The following is a 19,568-nucleotide window of genomic DNA, read 5'->3' as shown; positions in this document are numbered from 1 at the left end:
GCTATACCATGCTAACGCCAAACAGTGATTACTTGTTGCATCTCAAAACAGATTGTGTGAGCTGAGTCCAAGTCAGCTGACTAATAGGAGCTAAAGGACAGAACAAAAATATTTATGCATGAGAATGTAGGTGCAGCATCATTACTGCTGTGACCATCGACAGATCAAATTGGCTGGAGGGTTAATGGTGATCAGCATAGTCTGACTGTGCCAATGACAGTATGTCCTATGACATTCTATGCCCAAGGGAGAGGAATAAGATTAGACCTATTGCACTTACTAAAAATGTGTTTTAAAAAGGTCTGGATTTGCATTGTTAAAGTTCTCGTGAACACAGTTCAAGCAGACAACAAGAAGGAGAGCAATTATTAGGTGCCAATAGTCCAGCTGCTGGACGACTGCACATGTTTACATAGCATTATGCCTCAGTCCTTGCTAAGCCAATGCTATCAGACTTTTCATGACAGTTTCAGTTGCTGGAGTAACTGGCAGGTTGCTATTTATTTAGGATTCTGACAGCTGGAACAAGCTGTTGTGCCTCCTAGCAGACAGTGATAAAGAACAGTCACTTTGTGTTCTTTAGCAGAAGTCAAATATGTCTGATCAAGTCTCTCCTTGACAGTATATTGTGTAAAAAATATTGTTTCACAAGACAAAAGGTCTCTGCAAGACTTAAAAAAAAAAGCTATCTAGAAAATGCAGTGAAGATGTTGGTTCTAGTTTGTATAGCCTTCTTTTAAAAACTATTACCTTTCAGAATTATGCTATTACTGTTCTAGTGACATTCTGCTTTTCATTCTCCAGCCTATGCTCAAAAGCTTGTAAGAGACTTCAGTTCGTTAGGACTCTTCTGTGCGAGATGGTATTAATAAGGCTTGAATTGAATTCCAGCAGAAATTTTTACTGGGTGTGCTTTAGATGTTAAAGCCAAGGAAAAAAACTTGAGTCATTAAAAGAGAATGAAAACAACACATGGCCAGATGAAAGAGGTCAAATCCTCCTCTGGAGGGGGGTGGTGGAAGCCTGAGGAATTTTGGATCCTAACTCAGGCGTCTCATCTCACTGAGATGACGGACTGTAGACCCTATTGTGCAGGTCTTCTATCCTGGCCAACTTCGTGTCTTCGGCTTCTAATCCAGCCAGGTGGCTCAAGCAGAGGCCTGAGGAAAAAGGAAGGAACATTCCACAGCCTCATGAAAAAGGCTTGCTTTCTGAAAGGAACAAACAACTAATCCATCAAGATGCAAATCAGTTTTAGTCTTGGTCTGTGAACAGACAAGAGAACATTCGGAGTAAGGCAGCTTTTTTACAAAAGCACAAAATCCTTCCAAGACAAAGGCAAAGGCTTATTGCTAGTTGTTTATGACAGAGGAGTTCCTTCTGGAAGAGTCATTACAAACAGCATTGAGGCAGCAAATCATATCTTTCTAATTCAAAAGAAACAACTCATTCAAGGAGAAATATGCCTTTTCATAAATGCTTTCACACATCATCAAGATCAGAGAAGCTGTGTGTCCAAGTACCAGTTGTTCCTGCCGCGGCTTATTTGTTCTGGACTCACATTCTGCAGTAACACAGCGCTCAGCAGGAGGCCATACCAGCTGGCCTCTCCTTCCCTAGTGCATCTGTTGGGTCACCATCCTGACCATTTTCAGGGCCATCTCTCCTTGATCAGACGGTACCTAGTATGGAGATGAGAGCACATGGTCAGCAGCTGCTGTAAAGAAGCAGGGAACGACAATACATGCATGCTCAGTTGCCTTGCAGGTATCGGTGCATCCTACCCCAATAGGTCTGTTATTTACCATGTGCCCAGCCTTAAGAATCCAGAAGAAAGCAAAGTTCTTATAGGCTTTGTGGAAAGCAGCTGTATCCGTGGATTCTGGAGACACATAAAGTGCCTTCCACCTCTGTTGGCTGAACTGGTCCAAACAGGGCCATTTCAGTTTCCGGATCCATGCCTCCTGGCCTGTTAAGAGATATGAGATTTAACAGAACGTTTCCATGTGCTCAGATTCTAAAAACAATTTTGCTCTGCCTAGAGGAATGACCAAGGCTGCAAACAATCCAGGACAAGCAGAAACAAACCAATGGAGAGGGAAGGGAAAAAGCAAACAGTGACAATGTATGTGAAATGGAGTTATGGTGATTTTTTATAGTTGGCTGTAGGAAATCTTCCAGCTTCAAGGTACCAGCCCACTGCTGGACTCCCTCCCAGTCCAGCTGTGGTCCCAGCAACAGCTGGATTTTTTCATAAGGCTTTATTTCTATGCTCAACACTAGCAATAGGCAGGTTTGGGTAGCCAAGTGGCACATGCACCTCTTACGGGCTCTGCAGCCCTACCAATTCTGACATGCTTTGCTCAAACACCTTGAATGTCCTGCAATGGAGGAGAATCAACCCCTCTTGGAAATCCAAAGAGACACTTGCCACATGGGTTACTGCTTCTTTGTTTGCTACAGTCACTCAGCAAGAAGAGCCTAAGAAAGACTCTTTTCAGATCCCTGCTAAAGAAGGTGGAAGTCGAGGCAGCAAAAAAACCAACTCCAGGACACCAAGGGGGGAAAGGTTTATCTTTAGCCTACCTCTGAGCTACTGGAAGAATTTACACATGAACTGAAGCTAAATTTTAGCTCAAAATATGATAAAATGGAGCACCACTAACTGCTAATCTGTTTTGACAGCCTAAATACTCTGTTTTCTGACATATTGATTGCCATGTTGTTCATGAAGGGCACGTGAATATCTAAGTGGGCAAAGAAACAAAGAATAAAGCCATCTGCAACACAAAAAGATGTTTATGCAGACTGTAGCTGCAGATTATCTGCATCAATAGAAAAGGCGAATGGAAGAGAGCATGGGCAGCACAAGGCGTTCCAGCAACACTTGGCCTGGCTCCCGCACTGCCACTTCATCAAGTCTGCATCTTGCAAGCAGCAAGGGACAAAGCCCTGCCAAAATGTGCAGGTGTCTACAAATGTTACTGAGCAGCAGGTGCGACCATGCTTCAACTGCACCCTCACGGACTAATTACCAACACCCTCACTGCATCTGATCTGGCACCATGCTCTCTGCTGCAGGCTGCTCAGTGAAGGCTGACCTGTGTTCTGCATCAATCTGTAGCAGGATATGGCCTTTGCCCCACAGGACAGGATTTTCAAGGCAGAGCAGGAGAGGAGAGGACAATCTCCAAATATTTATTAATTTATTCTCATTCTTCATTTATGAAAAACTGTACTTATATACACACACCTACCCAGAATAATTCAGTGGGTTATTAGCTACCTGCTTATGGGCTTCATTGAAACAAGAAAGTACTGATGTTGCATATCCATTTCCCAACACTATAATTATAATGGAAGTAGGGAAATTGCCTCTCTCACAGGGGTGTAAGCAAAACATAAGAGCTGCTCATTTATGACTGAAGTATTTAAGCACTGCAAGTTACATAGGAGGTTTTCAGAAGACATCCAGGTACAAGTGTTACTCGTGATGACATGTCCTACTCATAACCTGTTCTGTTCCCGACCTCAGTCACAAAGTCCCTTACTTACCCATGGTGTCAACGATGAGATCCAGCTGCCCGTTATAGACTGTAACATTGACATTGGCTGCTAAAAGCTGATCAACAATGTCAACGACAGGCTTCATGAAGTCCTCAGCCATGTTCTCGAAGACGTTTGTGGACTGACCTGGTTAGAAACAGAAAGGAGACAAATTTTAACTGATGAATGATGGCATCCCCAAGCTGGGACAGAAACAACTGGCCAGAGGTCTCAAAACACAGTTCATAGCTACATAAAATCCAGCTCTAGCACAAAGTATCAGCCTGTGATTTATCAGTCTGAGGAACTAAGGAGAACGAGAAAGCAGTCACACTCCCACTGGAGCTAATACAGCACTGTTGTTTCTAGCTCCTATTACACAAATACAGGGTGCTGGCATCAGTTCTTTTTGCTTTTCCTTTGTTTTTTTCCTCTCTCCTCCACACCATGCAGCAGTTCATGATACCATCCTTCTGGCAAAGAAAAACTGACAGAAATTCTTTCAGCAAGGCTGTGACAACAAATATCAGATGCTGAGATGTGGGAGATCATCTTCCACTCATGAACTCATCTGCTTGGCTAAAACAGATATAAGCAGCAGAACCAGAACCATGTCTGCTATCACTGATTTGCCCATTACATTTTCATTCGTAAGAGTAAGTCTGCTTCTTAGGATGAAGGACAATGAAAATTTAATGTGACTGCTAACTACCATAAAATTTCCTCCTTTGGACTCTAATACAGTGGAAGGTGATAATATATTCATTAGATCCACACTAGAAGATAGGAAAGTACCTCCCCATTTCACACAGTCAGGAATAATTTTTAGCTTCTTTCTGATGGGTCCATTCATCAATTCATTTAGGCTGTTCTTATGCATATTTTTGACGTGGCGTTGGTAAAGTCTAACTGGAAAAGAGAAAAAAATGCTTTGAGTAGTTGCACATTTAAGACAGCCATCCTGCACAGATAAGAATTTTCAGTGTTACAGTCACAGCCATCAAACTCTTCTAGTGAAAACGTAACACCATGAAGAACAATTTGTTTACTTTTACTAGAACCCCCTGAAGTCAACCCTTATTTAGGTCATGGGATAAAACGGGAAGAGTCCAACCATCCATTTCTGCTTTTAGCTAACACACTACTTTTTCAGTTTCTGTTTTAGCCACTTGGCACAGTTTCTTCTCCTCAGCAGACCAGTTATTTTAGAGTTGTAATGCTTTACTCTAGGGAGTTGACTGTGCTGTTCACCTTCCCAGCTGAAGCCAAGAGAGAAAGAGCTTGAAAGAAATTCAGTACACGTGCTTGTTTTCACACAGATGCATAAGCACCACGAAGCCAGAGAGTCTAATCAGAATATTTACATGAATGGGACGTTTCTGTATCCTAGCTTGAAGACAAATGAAAGGCATTAACAGGAAGTAACTTAGAGGTCATAACACTTGTGTCGCAATTACGCTACTTCCTTGGAGTAATCTGTGCAGAATGTGTAGGTGGAGGTGTAATCTATAGAGGGGTTACTCCACATTCCTATTCATCCCTATCTATGCAAGAGCTATCAAGTTCTGCTCAGGAGAATATCCTTTGGATCTGACGGTCCCATTTTAAGGATGTGCTAAACTGATGCTGTTCCCACTATCGGAGTTGATGGTAGGTGAATGCAACCAGAGCCTCAGAAGTTCAAGTACTTAAATCCAACTTACTGAGATGAAGATTTTCTTGTTCATTTGTGTTCATTTCTGGAACTTCCTTAGTCATGATGTTATAAAAGTTCACATTGTCTGTGTTCTGAAAACACAAGATAGTTTTTGTAACAGTGTTACTGAAACATTTCTCAGATCTGAGGAACAGAATTCCTTCTGAAAAGAAGAGGTAAGGCCTAAATAAAGGACCCTGTGACCTACCATTTGTCTACATATCAGGAAATTATTTATGGAAAAACTTTGGCTCTACATTTGCTTTGAGAATGGTAAAGAGTTTTCTCAAGTCTCTGTTCACATGTGGTTTGTGCCAGAGATGCTACTTCTCTAAAAAAGGTGTGAAGCTACAGAAAGCCCTACAGCCTGCAAATGACTGCAGATTCTCACAACTCATTACAGAGATAGTTACAAGTGATACTTTCAAATGCCCTGTTCTGCTAGATCTAGTCTAGCCCAATGCCGAGCTCTTGCTCGACATCCTCCCACCCTAAAACCCTTCAATATCCCAAATGCCTCCTTAAGACAGTGGTGATAGGTATTCATCATCCCTCTTTTGGAACTGCTGACATCTAGACAAGTCTGAGAATCATTAAATGACAGCTCCGATACAGACAGTAGACTGACTATGTCCAAAGAGTGATCAGTGTGATCACCGTTGCTATTAGCAAAGTTACTCAAGATTCTTGAAGCTCCCCTTTATTTAATTGTCAAATCTTAAAAGTTATGAGGCTCAGGTTAGGAATGAGCTCACAACATCCACCCTACTGGAACTGAAATGCCTGCACCCTTACAGTGATCAGAGCCAGAACGGAAAGACAAACATGTTTGAAGAGAAAGGCGAAATGGGAACCACAAGTTTCTAACAAGAAGTAAGAAGTGAAACCAACTGTGTGCAAAGCACTGAGAAAGAAAGAGGGGGGTGGGACGCAGCTCAAGATTAGTCTTTCAGTTTGAGGAAGCTGTAATTTTACTTGCACTAAAACTACAAATACAAGAAAAGATTGAAATTTTGGAGCAACCCTTTAACAGGAAAAATTAGAACAAAATTTTACCTAGTTTTTAAATTTGAACTTGTTAAGTACTAAGATGCATTTACCCACAGTAACAGAATATAATTTGATGTTCCTTTCCATCTTATGCTCCTATTGTACTTTTTTAAATAGAAGATTTAAACTTAACTTGAAATGTGTGCCTTCCTGGATGTAGTTTTCAACAGTCAAAACAAAGCTTTCAAGGAGACATAGCCTGATCAAGTTGAACGTAGGTTCTATAGAAGTCAGTGGGACTAGTGGCATGCTAAAAATTAGGCATCTACTTAAATGATGTGGTGGGTTGAAACCTTTGTGCAATACTGCAAGCCCATGAGGATTGCTCCTCCCACTGCCTCTTATAATCACACAGCAGCGCACAGCAAACAAACAGCTCTTTTACAGCAGCAGTATCATAAAACACATACTGGTGGAAGTGACTGGTCAGGGTTTGGAGGATGCACACCAAGCCAGTGCTCATAGAAAAGAAAACCTGGCATTGGGTGCTCCCCCAAGCACCAGCTATTTGTTAATGCTGTTAATATCTTGTTAATTCGTTAATATCTTACCTCTTCAATGACACCTTCAGCCTTGCTCCAGAGCTCAGTGGCCAGGCCATATTGATTTTTATTTATGGCATCCATTATTTCTTTAGCAACAGCAGTCACCTCTGCTAGACCATGATCATCAAGGAGAGACTAGAAGAGAAACGCAGTAGGACAGCTTTAATTATAATTCCACATTCAGTTCTCATTAACAGTCTCCATGCATGAGAGATTTTATACCAATTAAGAGCCAACCTTAAAATCAACCTCCATTTATACTATATGGTAGTACAAGTTCTCAGAAGACCAAGAGCTTAAGGTACTTACGGTGCTATAAAGATAGGGCCCCCAAGACAGCACCGAATCTAAAGAAACAGAACAGATTTCAAACATCTACATTTTTGCCATATGATTTCCTTTACTTTTCCTTTATTGTAATAGAAACGGTCATGACAAAAACCACACAGAGATACGTTACTCAGTGAAGAATTACTGTCTGCTCACTTTAGTCTGAAGCTTACATGCCATGGAGCAGTTTCTTTACAAATCTCAAGAACCACTAAGACTAATTCAATGCCATAAACATAAATTGGTGAAATTTATATAAAGCAACAGACATGTCCTTACCAAAGCATTCTCACCCCAGCACTGCAGCACATTGCTACAGCATGGGGAGAGAACGTACAAAGTCTAAGCATAGTCTAAACTAATCTATTTGAAAATATTTCAGGGAAAAAATAGTTATAGAACAAATCTTTTTTCTAACAGGATAATTTATAAGGTTTCAAGGAACAGATGATCCTTCTAAGACAGGCAGGAGTTGGCTTGATACTGTCCCATGTCACAAAGAATCTGTGGAGCCTACCCTTGCAAATCTTACTGAAGACCAAGAATCCTTTTCTTTTTTTGGCCTTCACCAGACACCCTATCTTCTCCAGGTCAGCAAGCACATCAGTTCCCTAGCACAAGGTCTCCTTGTGAAAACAGTGAGAAAACTTCAGTTGCAACTTTGTGGATCATCTAGTGGCCACATTTTATGTGCAGTACTCTTATCAAAACACCACAGACACAGTAGAGATTTGTAAGGACATTTCACCACCACCTCAATAAAAATGCAAGTGTGCTCCTCATTGACTTTGCCCTCAGACTGTTCATGACTTAGATATATTCTAAAGATACATTCAACCAGCTTGCAATACTAAAGTATTTATTTTTGGTGATTTGATTTACCAGACTCACTAGAGATTTAAGTCCCTTAAGGCAGGGCTGGCATTTTTGACTGTAGATACCCATGAAACGATTTTAAACGTACCCAAAGGAGAAATCCATGAGTCTCCAAGAGCAGTCCCAACAAAATTGCACTTTATACTTCCTTTTTGAACAGCCTTGGTGAGAAGAGGAAAAATAAAAACAAGCCTTCTTTTAGTAAGAAATTCACAACTCTAGAACCAGTTTTCCTTATGTGAAAAACAAAAATGGGTTATTGGCCTGACTTAGGCAAGAGGCACAGCGTATTCCAGGAAATACTAGTATTGTAGAATACCACATTTTAAAGTGAAAAGTGAACTACATCCCAACTACTTACCTCATGAAGCGCTAAGGCAATGCCAGCAGCCATTTTACCTCCGTAAGATTCAGAAAATATGTAGAATGGGATGGTCTGGAGAGAAAAACCACACAATGAAGCCATCAGACAGAGGGCAGAACATATCCCCAACCCTCTTCCGCCATCCCACAGAACCCAGGAGCTTGCTTGTCACTTCTCACTATCCAACACTGGAGATTTTTGATTCTAAGTTGCAGATAAGATTTCCACAACATACTGGTGTAATTACCAGGAGTTTTGAAGTGGGCACTTCAGTATTTTGGAACTAGGAACAGTCATGTTCCTACATGCTTCTCAGGTCACAATAGAAAACAACACACCCTTTTGATTACCTAGCTGGTGCCTAAGACAGAAATTCAAGATACCAGTTATAAATTGTGAAGAATCAGAGGCAGTGCTTACATCTGCAGTGCCTCGCCCCACCGCTGCATGCTGCCTAGTAGCAGACATCTCCTGTTCACCAATTCCTTTTGAGAACTATTTAACAATCAAATAAAAATAGGATTCTAATCAATAATTCAAATCACTTACCTGGAATTCTGTTCTATGTGTGAAAAAGTCTCTGAGAAAGACCATCATATCAGAGACTACTGTGGTAAGGTTTTTGGCAAACAAGCTGCAGTCATCCACATAACTGAATCCAGTGCCAACAGGATTATCCACAAACAAGATACTGGCTGCCTGCAACTGTAAAAGCGGAAAGCAAGTTTCTGTGAAATCTCAGTTCAGCTAACAGTCTAGCAGAGCACCACTACTGTAAACTATGGTTTTGATGCACAGAAGTCTAACAGTCACCATATCCCTGACCCTGAAAGAACTTGCCAAAAAATTAGGTACAAGTCCAACACAGGAAATGGTACAGGTAGGACTTGTCTGTCAGATGTCAAATATGCTATTGAATAGTGCCAAGTTGTATAGTTACAAGTGTTTACGTAAAAATCAATAGATCAGCACAGAGATAGCCAGCACGGCTCAAAGCAGTACAGCTCATACAAGAGAGGTACAACATGAAGTCTTTCCATTTCCTAATCTGTAACAGGAAAGGTGCCCAAAAATCCCAGTCATTCAAGGGCAGATCATCCATGTGATCTAGGGATCTCCAGAGTAGTTAAGGCTATTGGTTGTCTCACAGCACAAATATGTTCTGTTGAATAAACCTTCATAGGCAGCTATAATTATATTACAGCTGGTTTCCCATGAAGGTGATACTGGGCTTGTAATTACAATCCCTTGGTTATACGTTGCCAGCCACCCAGAAAAGCCTTCATGAGTGCATGCAATGAAGCAAGGATTAGAAATAACATCCTCCTAGAATTTCCCTGCTCTCCATTTCCTCAGACATGTGCAACTCACAGATTCATGGAAGCCCAGCTATATTCCACCAAATCAAATTAAGAGGCTACTTCTTCAGATCTTAACAAGGCTACTCATATAAGCCATTTTTATTAACCACATCATTTTAAGATGAAGTATCATAGTTCTATTTAAATGAAAATTATTCTGTGTGTGCTTTTGCCTACACAAGCAACAAACATTTTTCAATCAATTATTAGGAGCTGAACTCTCCACTATACCCAGGTTGTATTTCTTGGTTTCATTTCTTTGTCTAACGGACCAATCTCTTCAAAGTTCCCAAATCCGCAGCCTGAAGCTCCTGGACCTCCCTAAGGGGAAACAGCAAATGACAAGTAAATTAGAAGGCAGCATGGTAGAGACATGAAAGACAGGAGAACAAAAGCAACCCCCTAAGCACAACCTATCACGTGTTTAAAGAAGTGGCCTTTGCCCTACATGTTAACTTGCAAAGAAGGCTCTCTTCCTCATTGTCTTTTCATTATGCGTACACAAGCTATTTCTGAACAGAGAAGCAGTCATCCAGTTGTGAAAGCATCTAATGAGTTGCATGATATGAGTGCTGTTTGAAAACCTTTCCCCTTAATCCCCTAATATCTAATGCAAAAAAATAGGTAAAAACAGACGTTTGCAAGTGATTATTTTTTTCTCAGCATGTACAGCACATGCATTTCACTCTGAAAAAATAACATGAAAAGGGAAAGGACCAAATCAAGCGATTATATTCAACATTAATTTCTGAAATGTAATACTGGAAGTGAATGTGGAGCACACACCACTGACTTTTATGAGTTGTGATTGAATGGGACCAATCTCTAAAACAATCAGTCTCTCTGACTTGTTTCCTTACAGCAGTTATCCTACATCTCTGATTGTTTTGTCTACTCTCCCTCTGAACATCAGTTAGGCTGTAAACTCCTCAGGAAAGTTGCTGTGACGCCTCTAAGTACTTGTCATGTCTGGCACAAAAAGCACTACTGTTATTTGAAAGATAAGAACAGCTGCTATTTCTGCAGTTTAACTCTATGAGTAGTTGAGGGCATCACACAACTGCGGAATGACACTTTAATTATTTCTTGCTAACCTGAACGCTTCCTTCACAACATGAAGCATTAGAATCAGACAGCTTTGAACACTACTTCTGTCCAGCTGTAAAGTACTTACCACACTGAACCAGGCGCAGATGGAAAAAGTTCTTGACTAAGTGCCTTTACCAAGCCTTACCTGAAGCCACATTATGAGAGGTAGCTCTGTGAAGTCCTTGGTTGGGTTGTTTGCGTAGTAGAGCCACCAGAACATGTGGGCTTTACTTCGGACTTGCACATATCCCCACAGCTCTTTGGGCTCTTGGGGTTGCTTCAGCACCACACCTTGGGGGTAAGACAAACAAACACTGAATAAAACAACCAAACAAACAGCTAAGTCCAAAAGGTTCAGCTGCGGGCTTTCTCCCACATTTGTTCCACAACATTACATTTCAATCTCGGGTGTGATAATTAGAGGTGCTTCAATTAAAGAAATTACTGTAAGAATCATACTTACACGCCCGTGGCTGATTTACCATCAGTGAATGCGGTTAGGCGTGCAATTAGGCGCTCGCTTCCCAGCGCCTGACAGCGCAGCTGCTGCGGGCACAGCACCGGGCAGCCGCTGGGACAGGATTTTCACAGAGACACCGAGGGGCTGCGGTGGGCAGGGGGCTCCAGAGGCCCACCCGGCCCAGCCCCTGCCCAGCAAGGTCACCCAGAGCACAGGGTGGCACCCAGGCGGGTTTGGGTATCTCCACACGCGGCCACCCCACAGCCTCTCTGTGCAGCCCGTTCCAGCGCCCCCTCACCCGAACCCTTTCGAGTTCTCCCTCCCGCGGCTCCCTTCACACCCGTCACCCCTCGTCCCGCCACTGGCCGCCACCGAGAAGACTTTGTCCCCGTCCTCTTTCCAAGGTCCCTCAGGTGTTTGCAGAGCTCGATGCGATCCCCCCCCAGCCTCCTCCCTGGGCTGAGCGGCCCCAGCCAGGTGTCCCGTCACAGGACCGAGCCCCCTCCCCCCCCCCCAAACCCCCCATCCCGTACCTGCCGCCAGCGCCGCCAGCCCCAGCCCCAGCACGACCCCTGCCCGCTGCGGCGCCATCCTCCCGCCGCTGTCACGCGGGCGGCTCCCGCACCGCCCCTCCGCCCTCCTCTCCCCTCCTCTTCCTCCTCCTCCTCCTCCTCCTCCCGCCGCAACATGGCGGCGCCCGGCGGCTGCGGCCCGCTCCGCCTGCGGCTGCTGTTCGACCACCCTCCGCCGTGCAGCCCGGGCTGCGCGCTGTGCTGGCTGCTGCTGGAGCCCGGCCAGGCGCGGCTCGTCACCGACCTGCTCAGCATCATCCGCCACAGGTTCGGCTTCAGCCGCCGGGCCCGCCTCAGCCTCTTCTTGGACGGGGCGCTGCTGCCACCCACCGAGAGCGCCCGCCTGGTGCGGGACAACGACGCGCTGAGGTACGGCCGGGGGTGGGGGGGGGGGGGCACGGAGCCTGATCGGGGGGGCCCTGAGGGCCCTATCGGGGTCCCCCCAAAGGTTCTGCACGGTTTATGCCGGTACCGGGCTGGGCATCCCCGCCCCAAAGGCCTGCAGGGTGCCGCCTGACCCTGGTGTGTGTCTGTCTGCTTTTTGGCAGAGTGAAGCTGGAAGGGGTACTCGCGGACAGCGATGATGAAGAGGTGGATGATGAGTTCTCCTACACGCCAGACAAAAGCAAAAAAAGGCACAAACGAAAGCAGAAAGAGGAGGAATTGTCTAGGAGTGAAGATGACAGGCGTAAAAAGGAAAAGAAGAAGAAGAAACAAAGCCCCGAGTATTCCTCTTGTAGAGAAGAGGCCTCTCTAGATATTTTGGACTCTCAAAAGAAACACAAGAAACGAAAAAGAATGGACGAAGTTAGTGGGAGTAGACTCACAGAAGGTAAGGAAGAGAGCCCTACTGACCGATCTAAAAAACTTAAGAAAGCAGAGAGGGAGAAACAGTTGGCAACAAAAACAAAGGATGGAAAGCACACAAAGGTCGCTGCAGCAAAGGCGGCTTTAGAACGGAAAAATGACAGCTTTTCTTTAAATTCTGGTAAAAATAACACCAAAAAATTGACAACAGAGACCAGGAAAAAGAGGGTGGGAACTTCAGATTCCTCCAGCACGTCGTCTGACAGCGACAGCAGTGAATTAAATATAAAGCAAAATAAATCTTCCCATAAATCTGCAGTGGCAACACTTCCCAGAGACAAATCCCAAGCTGCTACAAACTCTGAGGTGAAAACTGCTGTTTCTAATAAAGTGACTGTAAAATCTAAAGCTGAAAATTCCACTAAGACTGCAGTTAGTAAGACTGTTAAAAAATCCCAGTCCTCTAGTGAGGATTCTGACTCAAGTACAGAGGATGAGAAAGTGGCACCAGCACAAGACAATACCACAAAGGAAAAGTCATTGCCTAACAATGTAGCAGCTGTAAAAGCCGGTTCCAGTAGTGCTCCCAAAGCAAAGACTTCCTCTTCAGAATCTGACAGTTCAGATTCAGAAACACTTGTTATTAAAAAACCCACAGCAAATGCTGGAATGAGTAATTCCATAGTAAGAAACAGTACTAAACTGTTGCCAGCCAGTATTCAAGGACCGGTCGCCAGCCCAGGTCGTGGAAGGGGGCGTGGAACAGGAGAGGATAACTTCTGGAGAGGACCTAGGGGCCGTGGGTTTCGTGGGATGATGAGGGGCCGAGGTCGTGGGAGAGGAGAAAACCCTGGCTTCTTCTATAACTACAGCAGTGAAGGCCAGAAACAGAGGCAGATAAATGAAGCTGTGACAAATACTTCTTTTCTTGTCCAGGTGAGTGATTTATGCAGTCATTGGTCACCTTTCTCTTGCAGATCTAACTGTACAAAAAATGTATAGGGTGAGAGTAGTTCAGAAAAGCAGAAATAAATAAGTAGGAGAAAGGTTGATGGGTTGTAACTTAGCGATGGATCTTAACTTAGCAAGTCTGATGTTTACAGTACTTCCATGTATCAGCCTGAAGGAGTGTTTATGAAACAATACTTAAGAGACTGTATTTTCTATCTCAAAGCACTCATACACGTACCTTACTATTCTCAGAGCTCTTACGTTCCTACATCACAAACATTGTCTTCCGTTTTTATAAAAACAGTAATCAAATCAATGGGTTTATTGTTTGTTTCACAGAATGCCGTGGAAGTCCCCAAGAGAGACTATAGTGTATTACCTCTTCTAGCTGCCCCACCACAAGTGGGAGAAAGAATTGCTTTTAAGGTAAAGAACTTTGAAATGCTGACTGTTACTGGGCTAAAATTGCTTCACTTGGGCCGCTCTAAATTTTGCATGATATGATAAAAATGGTGTAGTCCTGACAACCAAAAGCTTGCACTTTAGGATATGATCTTGCATTGTTCAGGGACTGGTACTGTAAAAGTATAAGGATTAAGAATCCATAAATTAATTTTAAACTTTTTTTTTCTTCCAAAACTTTTTTTTTTAAAGTTCAACAAGTGGTTCAGAGCGTAAAACTGCTTCCAAATGTTTGTAGGCTCTGAAAGCATTCATTCCTCTTGCTGTCCTTCTAACCTAATAGTTTCCCATACTATAGAAAATATTACAGGTTCTGTTCTAAAAATTCTTTTCTGACTTAGATTTTTACAAAGGTTTTGAGCATACAAATAGGGCTAGGTAATTCTGTCCTGAAGCTAGATAGGGCTACGAGGGAGGAGTTTGAGTGTTTGCACAGTGCTTGAATCACCTGTATCACCAGGCTTTTCCATTCTCTGGCAGCGCCAGCCTCCCATCTCCCCAGATAACAGAGCATTGCCTGTACTGCTGTAATAAAACTCATATTCAACGATATGAAAGTTTTCTTGAGCTGGCATGTGCTGGCTATCTGTTGCAGATCATGGGATCGAGATGAGCTGTGCTCGCCAGTGGCATAAAGGCAAAATCTTGGCTCTTGTTAAAATCCTTCACAAAAAGAATAAACAAATCCTTTTTTAAGATTCCACATTGTGGTTGGACTTGGTAATCTTAGGTCTCTTCCGACCTAAAAGATAATATTATTCAGTATCTTAAATGCATTTCTTAAGACTTGCCACATTTATACAGCACAAAGAAGTGTCTCTGCGGTTGTTTCAATGTGAATTTCCATGTACAGCTGTACAAAGACTCCCTTACGTGGCACCCAATCAGGTCACGAATAACTGAGCTTTCAGGCTTTATCTTCTCAAAGTTTCTCTCTATCCTGAGGATGGTTTCAAGGTTTATGTTTAAATATAAGAATGACATAAAGAAGCATTACCCCTCTCCTATGTGCAAGGAAAGTCAGTGTTAAAATTAGATGTTATTAAAAAAAAAATAAAAATCCCTCTGTTATTATTTCTCTCTGCGGTGTTTCTAAAATATTACTGCAAAGCTTACAATAAATAACAAATAATTACACTTCACCGCAAAATAAAAAAAGTAAAGAAAAATGAAATCACTGGAGCTGAGGAGACTGGATCCTTCTCCTTGATCTCATTTCACAGCCTGACCTAAACAGAAATCCTTCAGAGCAGTGAGTCCTGAAAGGCTGCCTGGGACTGTGATAGGTGTCAGGGTCTAGGAGTAGGAGACTTGGTTCTTGCACTTCCCTCTTGCTGAAGAAGCCAAGTCTGGGTATAGGTGGCATCTTAAAGGATCATAAGTTGTAACTTATTTGTGTTTCTTTCAACAGCGCTTGGAACTAACTGAAAATTACAGTCCTGAAATTTCAGACTATAAGGTATTGTTTTTCCTTCTCCCTAAACCCCCCAACTCACTGAAAAAAAATATTATAGGTGAGGTAAGACTTAAATATTTTGATGTTCTATAGTATTTTTCTTCTTACCTGGTTGAGTCTGCAGATGATTCCTTTTGCAGAAGTAAAAATTAAAACCTAAAACCCAAAGCTAGCTGAAAACTAGGTGAAGCTGTTAAAAAAAAAAAAAAAAAAAATTATTAATGATCATTAGTATTTTAGAGATGACAGAAAAGCAGACCTTCAAGTACAAAAACGTAGCTGTGTTCAAGTATACTGCTCTTTGAAGTCAAGGTAAATTCTTGGTATTGGTGTATGTAAAATTCAGTACCTACTTGAAATAACTTGGTTTCTTGGAAAGTACTGATTTAAACTACAAGGATAGTGACAGTATCATGACTGTATTGATACTTGTAACTGCAGATTGCTAAATGTTAATACCTTACAGATTTTGTATGTAGAGATAGAAGTATGTCTGTTAAATTTTTCTAATTGTGATCAAGTATCAGAATGGTTGTAATATGGAATGGTTATCCAGTGCTGAGATGTGTTATATCAGATTCTTTTCTTGTTGCCTTATACAGGAGGGGAAAATAATCAGTTGGAATGCTGATAAAAAACAGATCGAGCTTGAGATCCTATCGTCTTCAACAAGCCAACGTATGTACCCTGGGACACTGCATGTGCATCACCTGAAAAATAACTAATCTCGGGCACATTTCCCGCTCCATGAGCATTTCCAATTTCCTCCTGTTCTTTCTCAACCTTCCTGCCCCCTCCAAACTGCCTCTCCAAAAAGTCTATTTAAATCGAGAAGTTCTGATGCTTGCTAGTCTTAAAGAGCATGCTCTTATATGCTTGCAAAATGAAATTTCTCCAGTCAGTAACTCATTTCCATTGCTGTTTCATTTCCTGAAAAATTAAAAAGATTATGTAGAATTCCAGAGAACGTTTTAGGTCCTAATATTGTTATTTGTGAAGTCAGTGAAGTCACTGTCTCCACTGGATGTGAAACAGAGCCTATACAATGACAAAGTGCACTTCAGAGACCCAGAAATATATATGTGTATGCTGCAGTTGAGATTTATACCACCATTAATGCATCATTATCATATGAGCATTTTTCTCAAATGTAGGCAGCGTATTGTTGACAAACATTTTTCATGCGTAGTTTTACTAGATAATTACTTTAATTTTGTTGTGTAGAGTTCAGTTCTCCGTCAGAGTTTTGTTAGTTACAAACATTGCTGATATGATATATGTTTAAAACTCAAAAATAGGCTAAAGAGGGTTCATACAAAGTGGATTAATAATGTGAGGCGTGGGTACTGTGTTGTGGAAAAGCGTAACATAAATACAGAGTAATGTCACAGCTCAAGTGGTTCCTTGAACCTCTGGAGCCTCAATTATTGCAGCAGTTTAGACTAATAATTTAAAATTAACAAAACAAACCAAAACAAACAAACCAAAAATGCACAGCTGTGCTTGACTAGCTTTGCAAACATGATGAAAATGTTAACCTTTTGCTTCTTGTTCATGTAACTAAGAAGCTTTTTTTTTTTTTTTTTTTAAAGCTGCTAAAGAGCCAGGGAAATTTGATCTGGTTTACCAGTCTGCAGATGGAGCTGAGCTGATAGAGTACGCTGTTCCTCATGATACAAAGGTATGTGCATATCTTGTTCGCACTTCCTGCTTTATGACACTGTTCTTCTCAGTGGGATTCCTCTTATTATAATGCATCTGATTGAAAGCAAAAATAATTGATCCTTTCTAGCAAGAATCACAGAATGTGTATGATTACAAGATAAGAACTTCATGCGTGTGTTTTCAATTAACTAGATTCAAAACCAGTCATCAGACAGTGTAACCATTTAGTTTTGGCTAACAAACAATATCACAACTAGATAGAGCATCAGTTCTTAAAAGGCTATTCCTTTGAGGTAGCCTGCCTGATGCACAAGTAAGGAAGACTGAGATTCACTAAGATCACCAAATCACAGGAAGAATCTATGATCTGTGATCAGTAGTGCTGCTGTTCAAGTCCAGACAAAGTATAATGTAGAACAAAACTGCATCTGCCTGTATACTTCGTACATGCTAACTCTTGTCTGTATTTTGCTTTCAGATAACTGAAAGTTGGGATGCGCTGATAGAACCAAGACTGATTGTTGAGACTCGAGTTAATGGATCAGGCATTGAAAACGGAGCAATCTAAGATGTGAATACATGTACATAATCGTATGGACTTGTTTTGTGAAATACTGCCTTCGAATTCTGAGGGCAGCAGATGCACTGGTGAATATTTTTAATAAATGGTTTTGAAATGAAATTGATGCCAAAAGAAAACACTTTTTCTTAGGATATGTTTTTTATGTAATGCAAGAATGCTTTGTTTATTATAGGAAATCTTTAATATAGATTTGATTTTTTTTAAATAGAATCTTAGCCACACTTTTCATATCTCACAACTGTGAGCTGTAAAACTGGAACAGTTTGATCAAAAATACAAAATATGACCTTGTACTGTCAGTAGCTCCATTTAAATGTCTTGTTTTGTCTAGAGCAGTATAACTGCCATACAATGGCAGCTTGCTGTAAGGATAATTAAAGACCATCATTTAAAAGTCAAATAGTATTGATACACATGACTCTTCCTGTACGGCTGCAGAGCACGATACAAATGCCATGGCTTTGCAGTTGTGTACAGGGTTCACTTGAATGCGTCAAGAAAAATGTACAGACTTTAAGCTTCTGTAATTTTGAAAGGCAGATAAATACTATTTGTAACTGAGAATTTTGTCTGGAACCAGTGGAGTATTTCAGAAATCCTAGACAAAAATGTGTCCCTGTGTGTTAATCTGTGTACACTCTGAAAACCTTTTTCAGCAAACCCTTTTGCCGTTTCAGTGCTGAAGTGTCTGTACTTACTTTTTTGTTTCCTTTCTAATCATAGAACAGGTCATCATATGGTAGTGGTGCACTTACTGACATCTCTGCTAAATACCAGTGTTGAGTTAGAACCTTGTGCCCCTAAGGTATTGTACTTGCATCTTGGCAAATCTTAAAATTTAAGACTCTCCAACTCAGATAGTTGACTCTTAAGCAGAAGACATTTAGAAAAGACAGACCTGGGTACAACAAACACCTGAAAAGCTGCATGTCATGGTTTAGCTAGTATATATTCTGACTAATGCATGACTACATCAAAATATTGCACACCTTTGTGTTATTCCTATTAAAATGTCTCCGTTGTGAAGAAATGCTTTTATCAGTAAAATTAATTTGTGTTGCAGCTCTCTTTAGTTGCTGTTGTTTTATGTTAAAAATCTGATTCTAAATGTGGATATACTTGCAAACTGGACAAAGAGAACACTTCTGATACTAGTGCAATCACATGGAGACAGGATTAATTGAAAGATTACTTTTTAAGGAAATTGTTAATTTTGAATTCTTATAAAACTGCAAATATTACATGCAAGTATTTCACAGCCTGTTAGAGCAGTACTTGCCTCTTGTTCCATTGCCTACCGTGTATTTTGGCTATAAAGTAAAGATACAGCATCCTGTGAGAAACAGATCATGATTGAAAACAAATATACCCCAGAGAAAGGATGTTTTGAAGATAAAATCTTGAGTTTTATTTAACCATTGTTACCAAGTTAGCACAAAACTCCTGTTCCAATGCACAATTTAAATCAAGTAAATGCAATCTGATAGAGATGGCTTACTGCCCTTCCTGCCACACCAATGCATTTGTTCTTGACAGAACTAGGCACTACTTTCCTCATACCAGGCAAGCTGGAGCTGGGCTGGGTCGCTAAATGGGCAGGAAATGCAGAATAAGGTAGATGTGCACGTGAACCATAGAGGGAGATGGCGCTACTCTGAATAAACCTATTTTGTTTTCCTTCTGTCACCTTGCAAGCCCCATTGCTGAGGCAGCCCTGGCTATCAGTCACAGCAGCTCCTTGCCACCTTCCTTCAT

At 41.6% G+C, this 19,568-nt stretch overlaps 2 protein-coding genes across 3 annotated transcripts; one reads left to right on the top strand and one right to left on the bottom strand.

The window, feature by feature from the left end:
- Positions 1–1,232: 1,232 nt before the first annotated feature.
- Positions 1,233–11,925, bottom strand: SCPEP1 (serine carboxypeptidase 1). Of its 2 annotated transcripts, none has more exons than XM_082775003.1 (13): positions 11,851–11,925; positions 11,003–11,148; positions 10,000–10,089; positions 8,957–9,112; positions 8,405–8,479; positions 8,132–8,204; positions 7,147–7,184; positions 6,844–6,972; positions 5,250–5,334; positions 4,342–4,455; positions 3,556–3,693; positions 1,806–1,969; positions 1,233–1,682 (listed from the first exon to the last, which is right to left on the bottom strand). In XM_082775003.1, the coding sequence occupies exons 1-13, from the start codon at positions 11,906–11,908 to the stop codon at positions 1,617–1,619; spliced, it is 1,332 nt and encodes a 443-aa protein (XP_082631129.1). In that variant the 5' UTR covers positions 11,909–11,925; the 3' UTR covers positions 1,233–1,616. The 2 variants fall into 2 exon arrangements, with proteins under 2 accessions (XP_082631129.1, XP_082631130.1); XM_082775004.1 differs by lacking the exon at positions 11,851–11,925 and adding an exon at positions 11,321–11,453.
- A 70-nt stretch (positions 11,926–11,995) lies between these two features.
- Positions 11,996–19,273, top strand: COIL (coilin). The gene is made up of 7 exons (XM_082775001.1): positions 11,996–12,258; positions 12,438–13,632; positions 13,987–14,073; positions 15,521–15,568; positions 16,168–16,243; positions 17,158–17,246; positions 17,709–19,273. Exons 1-7 carry the CDS (start codon positions 12,005–12,007, stop codon positions 17,796–17,798), a joined length of 1,839 nt encoding a protein of 612 aa, XP_082631127.1. The 5' UTR covers positions 11,996–12,004; the 3' UTR covers positions 17,799–19,273.
- The last annotated feature ends 295 nt before the right edge of the window (positions 19,274–19,568 follow it).

Source organism: Aythya marila (assembly GCF_965140915.1).
Source record: "Aythya marila genome assembly, chromosome: 18".
Classification (NCBI taxonomy): domain Eukaryota; kingdom Metazoa; phylum Chordata; class Aves; order Anseriformes; family Anatidae; genus Aythya; species Aythya marila.
This window is presented reverse-complemented; position numbering and strand designations above follow the sequence as displayed.